At 40.6% G+C, this 11,994-nt stretch overlaps 1 protein-coding gene across 1 annotated transcript in view; it reads left to right on the top strand.

The window, feature by feature from the left end:
- Positions 1 to 5,384: 5,384 nt before the first annotated feature.
- LOC308293804 (receptor-type tyrosine-protein phosphatase beta) overlaps positions 5,385 to 11,994 on the top strand; it is a 74,635-nt gene continuing 68,025 nt past the window's right edge. The window contains exon 1 of the mRNA XM_080736439.1: positions 5,385 to 5,674. Within this exon, the coding sequence (XP_080592565.1) occupies positions 5,597 to 5,674 (78 nt within the window). The 5' untranslated portion in view covers positions 5,385 to 5,596. The remainder of the gene's footprint in view (positions 5,675 to 11,994) is intronic.

The raw sequence follows: 11,994 nt of genomic DNA, 5'->3' as shown, positions 1-11,994 counted from the left end.
AGTCCTAGTCCTACAGTTGAAACCTTTGACTAAGACTAGAGGGTTTAAGTGGTTCGAATTGAAACCATATACTATGATGACGTTTGGATTATTATGAGTCACTGTAACTAGAAAAAGGGGAAGACTGGAAGTGACCAGTTCTTTCAGAGATGTTGAAATACAGGATGTGGCTTCAAAGTAGCACCAGACTGTATCAGTATGAAGCCAAAACATAATTACAATGTATTAGTTATAGGTCTAGGGCAGTGGTTCTCCATGTCTGGTCCGAGGACCGCCAGGGGTCTGCAGGATTTTTGTGGCCCTAATAAGCTGGATTGTTTAAGGCCTGAACACACTCCCAGCACAACCACCAAATCAAGCACGCACGCACGCACGCACGCACGCACGCACGCACGCACGCACGCACGCACGCACACACACACACACACACACACACACACACACACACACACACACACACACATTGGCAGCCATAGAATAAGAAGGATAGCAAAAGCTTGCTTTTTTGGTTCTTGTAAATATCAGGGGCCTTTTTAGGGTTAGACCTTTAGGGATGCTTGCTTAGCCCTTAATTCATGCTCTGAATCTGTGATGTCAGCTTAATTATTAATAGATGCATAGGCATAGGCTTAATGCATACAGTGCATTGACATTTTTATGTTTTTAAAATAATCACTTCTTAAATGCTTTTAAGAACTAGTGAACATAGCAGATCTACAAGATCGGCTTGTAGATCGTCTATTTTCACTATATAGTTTGGGTGCTGGGGAGATATAGATTTTCTCTTTTGGGTCTTGGGTCTTGAGGTAAAAGGTTTGGGAACCAGTGCCCTATAAGCAACCAAAGGGCATGCTTATGCCAGCGGGGGCCCTGTGGGTCTGTCTTACACCAGTGTCAAGGGTTGCATTGTTTGGCCTTTCATTTACTCTGCCACATCGCCACTACCGGTATGTGTTTGGTAACTGGAAGAGTGGGCACCCAAACATTGTGTGGGCACAAAATGGTCCAAAGAAATGGTCTGAAGTAAAGTATACATGATTTGATGCAGTGCCTATAATATTTCTACAATTTCCACAAATTGCTAAGAAGTTGAAGAAAATGTACATGATGTACTGATGTACATGTTCAAATCCTGTATAGCCTGGAGAAAATAGCCAATTCAACATTGATGCCCGCTATGTTTTGGTGCCCACTCTTCCTGAACCCGTTTGTTGGAGCCAGAATAAGTAGGCTATATGACCCTCAAGTCATTTCAATAAATACAAGTCTGACCACATCAGTGATTATGAACCCATGAATTTATTGTGGGCCTAATTATAATAATTACATTTTATTATAGGTTTAATAAGCAGGATCATGTGCAAAGAGGGAAAACATTAGGCCTACTGATTAATCACATCAGAACAAAGGTTTTGCCTAAAATTGAGCCATCCATTGATTGATTGATTGATTGATTGATTGATTGATTGATTGATTGATTGATTGATTGATTGATTGATTGAAGACTTTATTAGAAGTTTGCATAGGGAAAGTCACAGTTTCATGACAGTATGTTCACTGGTACAAGGTCAAATAAAAGCCCTTAGAAACTGTGTCAGCCTTTTAAACATGTTCTGCCTTGGCTCCGGCTGTGAGTTGTGTTCTTCATCGTCATGGACGATGGACCCCATGCATTCATGCATTCCTTAACCCTAGTAGTGTCGCTCAGTTATGGCAAGAATGCGGGATGGCTTTTACATTACTCAATGTCTAACATCCGCCACACAAAGTCCACTTTATAAGGGATAAATGCTGCTGTGCGAGTCATTGCTCGCCCCCCCAAAAAAGAACAGGTCGTTAGCTTGTAGATCTGTTCTTTTTTTGCCAGTCAGGCACAGCCATGGATCACACGGTCGTCTATCACGACAGTCATGGATTAACTACAAACTGGTGTTTGCACTTTCTCCCTTTACGGCCTCCACACACAAGGGGCAAGTTCTGCCGATTTAAAATGACTCCAATACGGAAGTAAAACTTCCTATGATTGGCCGCTAGTTGCGCTGTTTTCCCCCTCGGCCGATAGCAAAAAGAATTGTTCACCATTGGATCCCATTCATTTTCCCCTTTCGTGTTCTAACCTTAATTAACATTTTCATGAATACTTTATGGTTCCTATCGCTAGTTATCGCTAGCCTTTCAATCACCATCATATGCGTTTTGTCGAAATTTGGTCCAATGTATTTTAAAATAAATTATAAAGTTGCAGGGTGGGGGCGGGGCCGACTTCTGATGAAACTGATCTGCGGCCAGCCTGCATGCACTGATGCACAATTCGGTTACCCAGAGCAGAGCAGATCTAACAACTCGTCGTAATGCGACGCACTGTTAGCTAGATCGGTTTATTTTGTACAACGGCGTGTAAACATTTTTACAAAATAAATCTATTATACAAACCCAGGTTACAATGTACATTTAGCAGACGCTTAATCCAGAGCTATTAAAATGAGTGAGGACATAAATAAACACACATATATTCTCTATAATTATATAAATGTTAAAACATCGTTTTTGTTAATTCGCCTACAATGTATTTACTCTTATAGGCATATCAGCCACAAATACACGACTTGGTATTTATTTATTATGAAGGCTGATTATCCTAGATAAAGTACTATGTTCTATCCGTCTGTCTTTCAATGTTATATGAGATACTTAAAGTGTGGTTCCTGTGGAAATAAGCCTCGGCTTTCTAGGATCTCCTTTTAGTTGACCTTGTACCAGTGATTTGTACTGTCATGAAACTGTACTTTTTTCTATTGCAAACTTCTAATAAATTCTTCAATCAAAAAGGCTACCTACTGCCCGATTGTGTAACAAGCCTATATATAATGCCACCAAAACAATGCGTCTTTATTTGTTTTTTCTCGTCTTGATTTGTGCAAGTATGGCATGCCATTAAGCTAATAGCCCTACATAAACATATCGACACCAGACAACATATTAGTGGCCACTTACAGCCAAAATAGCCTATGTTCTAAGCCAAGGGAAGCCTATATTATTTTATAAACTCCTCTTTAACATTGGCATATAGCATTCTTGATAATTTGTCAATCATATGCCTACCACAGACTTACTTTATAGGCCTACTTCAGACCATTTATCAAATATTTCATGTAACATTTTGGAAACTGAAAACAGCACTTTTTATATGAAGTTGCATGTCCTGCTATCCTGTATAATTCTTGCCATACCTCATATACCTGTTGTTGGAGCCAGGATGGGAGATCTCGGTCGGGAGCTCTTTTGGAATTTGAAGTTGGTCATAGCAGACTTCGGCGACGTGATGTTATGGCAATTATCTGGCTTTTTGTAGGTTTAGAACGGCTATTAGGTAATAATGTATTTCTCCCAAGTAACCACTCGTATATAAAGTGGTATAGCCTATAATATAAAACTAAAAAGAAACACTCAACATTTAGCCTCACCAAATGGTATTAATTAAAACATTTGAAAATAACACTGAGGCTACAGTATAATTGTCAATAGAACAGTCTGCAGCACGTCAAACTAAGTTAGCACTTACATTCACTCACACATACAAATGTCACACAAATTTGCATAGGAACGCACACAAATAGACATAGGTTGATCTCACATTTTATTTCCAAAATATAAACCAGAATGAAATTGACTGAATCAAAGAGGAGGAATATGCTGAATGATGTAGGCCTGCTACTGTAAAAAAAAAAAAAAAACTCAATCAAACAAATGACATGAATCAAGCGCATTTACGATCGCTGATTGAAATAACCTCTTTAGCCTCCCGGAATAATTAACCCACGATACTGCATGTCAGCTCAATAATTAGTTCATGAATCCATTCGTGAATCCAGCTTCTCTTCTACTGTAGGCTGGCTACTTAGCATGTCACAATCACAGACTGTAGTCACAATGGACAATTCATATGCATATTGCATCCATTCCTACATTAATCGCATTGTTAACATAGGTGTCAAATTGTTGTCAGCTTTTGTTAAGAGGTGTGACTGAGAACTATGAATGCACTATGAACTATGAATGCAACCTCAGTCCTATAAACATCACAAATCCCTGTTAATAAATATGAATAAACACATGCATATTTCTCTGGACGAATGCCTCTTTGCTTTGTGAAAAGTCTAGTGGACAATTAGCCCCATATAACCTCGAGACACAACAGTATGCAGCGACGGGTGAGGTTCTATATGGGGCTAGTGGACAACTGGATTATTATAAGACCCAGCGGAACTACACGGGCACTTTCAAAAGTGGAGTCCTCAACAAGGCTTCCATGCGGGGTACAGAGTCCTAGACGGCCGGTCAGGTTAGCGGTAGCCTCGGGAACCCAGGCTTGGTTAGCGGCGGCTGCAGCGGCTACTCCAGAGTCCAAACGTTTCGGTGCTCAAATCTCCGTGGCAAAATTAAAAAGTTATTCGGACATTTACTGTCACTGCGGTCCGTCTGTGTCATAGACTGTAGAAAAATAGGCTGTGTGTTGTTGTTGTTGTTGTTGTTGCGTTGTTGTTGTTGGCTTGTTGTGGGCGATCCACGTTTTCTTCTTCGTCTGCTGTATTTTCGGCAGAGCTCAACACATTCTCCCAAGTATCCTTGCGTTGCACATGACCGTTGGCAGCCAATAGCATCTCTGGTAGCATTACAATTCTATTTATTTCTATGATGGCGACACCCATTTCAAGGCGTGGAAAAGGGCCGTTTGCGCTGCATAGAAACCAATGGCGTCATTTCGTCCATATTTTTCTACAGTCTATGCCTCCACATCACACAAACGTTTAAATGTACAATTTAAAGGGTTTATAATCTAAGGCCATGGTTGTTATAATTACCTACGGGCCCTCAAAAGTACCTGCATGTTCCGTATTGGTCAATAAAAATCATTTCGATCCGATCGTTGGCCATTTTATCGTAGAGTTATAATGTAATAGAGTGCAGTACACGCCCCCAACCAATAGGGTCACATCAACAAATAGCTGAGAAAATCTCCACCGATCAAAATTACAAAGGTTTGTATTGAACAACACAGAATATACGAGTATTCTCAGGGCCCGTACACAATTGTAACATCCGTGGCCATGGGGTAAAAGTCATTAATATTTGAAATCCGAATATTTGTGATTGTGAAGATGTACGGGCCAAATAGGGAGAAAGTACACACAACAGGTTGAAGTTGATCCATGACGGACCGTCGTGTGACCCATGTCTAACAACACGGACAGACCGAGCAGCGGAGGGCTGAAACTTTTAGAAAGTGACGCTGTGAGTTTGGACACTGCGCCGCGCTCCTCCCCGTTGTAAAGGGGACAGAGAAAAGTTCCCCCTTTCTCTCGATACAAAGTTTCCTCCTTTTCTCATGCATGACACAACTTGACCTAACAACAACTTGACTTCATTCATCATTCAAAACTGACGGAGAGAGAGAGAGAGCCACGGAGAAACGAGAAAAGAAGAAATCGTGTCGTTTGTTGTCTGTCAGGAGGGACAGTGAAGACAAATATAAACTTTTGGAAATGAAAGCGCTATTCGTCGGCTAGAGAAGAATCGCCCCCCGCCAGACAGCATCATGAAGAAGCCACTGTCCCACCACCACCTCAGTGTTGGACTGAGGACACTCCTGCTGCTGTCTTATACACTGGTCAAGGTAGGTCAGTCTCTCTTTGATATCACATAGATCTAAACACACAAGCATCAGAGACCGTCTCAGTGCCGGACAGGTGTTGTGCTTTGAGTATTATTTAAGACAAAGGTAGCCTTGTATTTGCCTCCTCCTGACCTGGGCTGTTGCACCTGTTGCATCAGGTAACTGGTCAGTCATTCCAGGGCAAGCATGAATAAGCCTCTCAGCTCATGAAAAGTTTGAAAATACCGCAAATGTAATAAGCTTTATTACTAGGCTACGCTGGTGACTGTTTTTGACAGATAATGAAAGTGGCAGACAGTGCTGCTGCTGCATAATGATGAATAGGCTAATGGTCCTTTGAGAATTTTAATGGATTCAAATTTATGTTCAGCACACTAATTATTGTAATAATGCATGCTGACCTTCAGTGGGAGACTGGGTTTAACAATGGTAAGCTCTTTATTGGAAAACACAGACAGAATATATTAAACCTAAATAAATACACGAATAGATAAATAAAGTTTGATATCTGTCTTTAGGTTTTTGTTGTGTTTTCAGGTTTTATGGGTCAATAGGCAGGCTATAACTACAGTATACACTCTTGAGGGGCTATATTTTAGGCTATTGGCATATTTATGATTGCGAAGATCACTTTTTCATTTTAGTGTAATGCATTGTCAAAAGTGTCTTTGCACACCTGTCCTGAATACAATCTTTGTGACAGCATCAGGTGCATTGCATTACTTATAGGCTCATTTAATGACTAAAATACACTTGCACACTGTCTGCAGTTTGCTCAATAAAGAGACAACGTAATAATAGGCAACGTTTCTTTCATGGATTGAATCTGATGAATGCTTTCCACTGAAAATTTCCACAGTTAAATTGTATCTTTTTTTTTTTTTTTTACCAAAGTGAAGACTGTGTCTTTTGTAAATAAATAAAGTTCAGTGAAATCACTAAACTTTATTTATTTATTTAGTCTTTTGTTCCCTAAATTCAAGTGTAATATCATGTAAAAAGACTCAAATTCATCACTAGTGTCCAAACACCCTGGAGTCCCTATCCAAGTCGTGTGTGGCTTCTATACCTTTTAGGCCAGTTGTGTGTGTTCTACTGTTAAAGCCTTTACACCAGCTGTTTATATTGTTGCTGTCGAGCAGAAACCTCCATATTCTAACCTTTTGTGTTTTTGGGGGTGAAATGAATGCCCTACTTCAGGGCTGCCCAAAAGGTGATCTACCAGTAGATCACAAAGGCTGTGCAGGTAGACCACATGACAATCATGACATGCCCCTAACACATATAATTTAAAAAATCACAAAACCCCTCTTTTTGTCTTTTTGGCACCTATCACTTGAATTAAGGTGGCTTGATTGATTGACATCAAGAAGGGCCTGTCAGCTCCCTTCATGGCTTCTAAAGTAGTCAAACCTCCCAATACAATGCTTTTTTTCAAGAGTCAGTAGCATTACAAATCACTTCCATACAGAATGGGATGAAGTCTTTTCCCTATTTCTCATTACAATTGCGTTGTCTTACACGTAACACCAGTGCCATTATACCAAAGCCCCCTTAGGTAATTTCTTTGGTGGGTAGATCATGTCGAGCTGGTCATGTTAAAAGTAGCTCTCAGGTCAAAAAAAGTGTGGGCATCCCTGCCCTACTTGACCATACTACACTGCAGCATCACACAAAAGCAACAAAAGTAGCAGAATTACGACCTCGATTTGATCTTGTAGGCCTATTAGCTGCTACTTTTGCTACCTTTGAATTTGAATCCTGAAACGTTTTGGACATATGAGGTTTCCACCCCGACATAGACGATTACGAGACAACTGATTGAAACAGGCACCATTACAAATCTTACGTAACACCTGTGAATTGTAGTCACACAGACCCACCTGTTCTCATCTCAGGGCCCTTCCTGAAGGGAGGGGGGGAGCTGGTACACTAGAGAGAATGGTATATGTGTGTGTGGCCACCCAAGGGGTCAGCAATGGGATTAGGTTCAGCTCTAGAGCTTTCTGTCACTCTGTCACCGGGGAGGGTATTGCACTAGCTGCCTGCACCCAGTGTCCACACTGCTTCTGACCTTTTAGTTATAAAGTGGGTTCCAGGGACCCTCAGGCTTCCTTGAGGAGGAGGGGGTCTAAGCCCCTTTTCCACTGGCCCCACACCACACCACACCACTCCACACCACACTTCCCACTTGTGCCAGGTTTTACGCTACAAGGACCTGGGTAGAGTGGTGTGAAAGTGGTACTAAACGTGGTACTAAAAAGTATCCAATCTAGAGTAGGTCTGAGCTAGTCCAAACAGGGCCAAACACTTCATAATGACTGATCACTCACTGACTTTTTATTTAGAACACCAGGATATAGTTGTAATACATAATAGATTCTATTGTGTTATAACCACTATTATAATCTATTATAGTGTATTATAATTATCATAGTAATACATTAATACTTTATAGTGTGTTATAATCACAGTTATAATCCATTATAGTGTATGATAATATAGGATAGTTGTAATACAAATTTATATTGTATTATAATCACAGTTAAAAGGGTCAATTTGTTTCTTACCGATAGGTGTACTTTTGTGTAATGGAAAATGTAGATATTTGTATGTGGTGCGGTGTGGTGCGGTGTGGTGCGGTGTAGTGCGGTGTGGTGTGGTGTGGTGTGGTGTGGTGCTAAAGCTGCAGTCGAAAAGGGGCTTTAAATGGACAGTTACAGGTCTGTAACTCTTGAGAGTATACAAGTTACTGTACATGTATTACGAATTCATATGTTCTGTGTTATATGAGGGTCCTTGAAATTAAATCGTTTGAGGACTGCCGTTATATGGACAGCAGTTGTCGTCACACAGTTACAGAGTGTGAATTAGACTGCATGTGTGCTGACAGTCTGTGCCTCCTCTTATACAGTATATGTATACAGTACAAATGGAACCAAATGGACCTGTAAGGGTCAGAATCAGACAGCTCTCTTGTCTCATCATCACACCCACAGCTTCCGTTTGGTTCCATGTGTTTGCTTGATTACAAAATGGTTTAGATCACGCAAAATAACACTGAGGATTTGACTCTGCATGTTGTATGATTCAGTTGCATGACAGTTCCACCCCGGAGGTATTCAAGAGGGGCCTTTTCCACCAGAAGAACCTCGGTTCAAGAACCAGTGCCGTTCAACTTTCTTGGAACCTTGGTTCGTTCTTGCGAACCGGTTTGCGTTTCCACCAGATTGAACGATACAACCCACGTATGTCGTCACGGTTCACTGGAAAAACCAAGAATTTTGTGGTTCCCGTTCTCGGTGGAAAAGCTCACCTCTGGTTCATTCCATAGGCGGGAAAGTGTGTGTTGAAAATGTATTTTTGGACAAGGGGTCAAGTAGTTGTCCTTGACATGTCAAAACCAGTTGAAAGGCTGATGATGCAAACTGTTAATATCTCCAGTTGATAAGGGGCTGGGGGGGACCCTAGGGGGGTCCCCGCATGATTTTGGGGGGATCCCCATTCCCCATATGACAGTGAAGTGTCAAGTTTTAAGAGCTTTTTAATAAAGAAATATATATACCAAAAAGAAGGAAAGAGAAAAAATTGAATAAAAAAAAGAAGAAAAAAAAAAAATTAAAACTGGTCAAACATTGGAGCTCACAACATTGCAGCACTTATTGCAGTGAGCTTATAGATCGGCAAATTAAAAAGAATTATCTGTGGAACCGAGACAAACTAAATGTAATGCCTCACCTTCCACAAAAGTGCTTGTCATGGTGAGGGGGGGTCCCAGTTCAAATATGATTATTTCAGGGGGTCATGGCCCTGAAAAGGTTGAGAACCACTGGCTAAGAGGAAGTCATTATTAGGTCCTTGTCCTGGTGTGATGTTGCGTTGTGCAGCAGTCGTGCTGCCTGGCTTTGATGAGAGGAACTAATGAAGCATGACTCATACACAGATACATTTAGCTAAAGCTTCTATGAAGAGCATGCACACAGTGGTCAGTGTGCTCAGGCGTCAGGAGTGGGACTGAGTCTGAGTTACTAGTCTAGGGCCCAAATGTGGAGGGGCCTTAATTATTTAATACTATTCAAAAATAGCTCACAGCGCGGCACTGAGTGTATGTATTTTTTACGCTAACATTTATGACTCAAATGTTGCTTCTGGGGGGTCCTTGGAACTAAATATTTTGAGATGGGGGTCCGTGGCCAAATACATATAATTTTGGGGGTCCTTCAAAAAAAACCTTAGAAGGATTTGAAATATCCAAAGACTTGCACACATTTTCACGATTTTTTTCAAAAATAGCAGATCTACAAGCTCGCTGTGAGCTTGTAGATCTGCTATTTTTCAATAGTTAAAGGAGCTATAGTCAACCTTTTCTTGAAAAACTGACCCTAAAATAAAAATTATGTTTCGAAATTTTTTATAAAAAAGATTAAGCTTCATATATGTGTTTCTATAAAAAAATGACCACAAAAAGCTTAAAATAATCATTTTGGCCATTGTCAGGCTGACTTTGTTTACATCCCTTATCAATCCATATAAAAGAATAGAAGAGGGATATAAACAAAGTCAACAATGGCCAAAATTATTATTTTATCATTATTTTACGCTTTTTGTGGTAATTCTTTTATTGAAACACATATATGAAGCTTAATCTTTTTTTATAAAATATTATTATTTTTATTAAATTATATATATTTTTTATTTTTATTTTAGCGTCCGTTTTTCAAGAAAAGGTTGACTATAACTCTTTTAAAGCACAACATAATGCGTAATAATGCGTTCCTGCATGTCTAAATGGGTTAAACCCCCTCCCCTTATGAAAAACATTCATGGGGGGCCCGAAGTGAATGCTTGTACCCAGGGCCCAGAGTTTGGTGTGACACCCCTGTGCTCATGGCACACACACAGAGCCTCCCTCTCCTCTGGTACACATGCAAATGTGCGCCAGCCAGTCGCCCTGCCATGCCATGCATGTCGTGAGTTTTTAATCCTGTTTGGGGGACGAACGTAACAAGGTGGAAATGACAGACAGGCTCTTTTGATGTGGACTCGGTGGAAATGATTATCTGATTTTGGATGTTGTGTAACTTGAGGGATAGCACGTAATTGTGCTTTGCAGTGTGACATTATTACATATCGTCGCTGTCGGGCAGAAACCTCGTATCTCCAAGTTTCCCATTTTTATGTTTTTTCGCAAAGCAAAGCCCCGCTTCATCATACAAGACCGTCGCACAAAAGTAGTGAAAAGGCGTTGTGCTTTTTTAAAGGATAAATACGAAATGAACGGTTTTGGACAAGGTTTCCACCCGACAACGAGGATATACATGTTTAACCATCTAAAAAATAAGCAGACTGCATTTCCGTTCTGGGGCATTTCAAATGAGATGTAAATGTTACTATTGATTTAAAAACATGTATACAATTTGAGACAATTTAAAGTTGACCATATATGTTTGGTTGCTTTGAAATTGGGGGGCAACTCGGGTGATGGCATTTCATTAACTTAATGGCAAGATGGCCACCGTGTGAATATGGTCAATTCATTCTTATCTTTCACTTCCTCCCTTGTGATGTGCTGGTTAGTGGTTACAGTGGGAGCGTTTCCTCCGTGGGGTGAGTCGCTAACCCTCCCGACGCTCCGTTGTCGAAATGATGGCACGCAGTAGTAGCGAGCTTTCACCGGTTACAGTATGTTACATACAGTATCTATCGCTATAATGTTGGGTTGTGTAATGAAGGAAGTTGTATACTTAAAGGAAGTCGTCCATTTAAGGAAGTGAAACATCCAATATGGTATTTCTGGCCGTTAAACTTTGTGACATCACTTTATAGGCGGTATCACTGCATCATGAGTCACCCCATCTATCAACACATTATCATTATGACCCGAGACCAGTCAGTCTGTACCTGTGGAACAAGGAAGAGTTTCCTCTCCCAAAGCCATAGAGGCCAGAGAGTTAGTTCACTTTATTAGACCAGGGGTCTTCAACGTTTTCAGGATAAGGACCCCTTAGTTGTGAGAGAGATGAAGCAGGGACCACCATAACCCATAGATACCATATAGTTTCATTGTTTGACAGCACGATCATCAGTGTATTTTGGATTCATGTCAATTTGTGTTTCCAGATATTTAACCACTTGAACCGTCAATACTTAATAAACTTGACCTTTCACTCTTTACTTAGTCTGCTCTTTTACCCCTCCACAGTCCACACCAAACCTCTTTGCCGAAAATAGACGATCTACAAGCGCTGCGAGGCGTTGTGAGCTTGTAGATCCGCTATTTTTGGCTAAAGTTCTCCGAATATGGACGCTAGGGTTCAAAT

The sequence above is a fragment of the Nannobrachium achirus genome (assembly GCF_963921795.1).
Source record: "Nannobrachium achirus genome assembly, chromosome: 11".
In the NCBI taxonomy this organism is placed as follows: Eukaryota; Metazoa; Chordata; class Actinopteri; order Myctophiformes; family Myctophidae; genus Nannobrachium; species Nannobrachium achirus.
The sequence above is the reverse complement of the archived record's forward strand: the minus strand, read 5'-3'. Positions and strand labels throughout refer to the sequence as shown.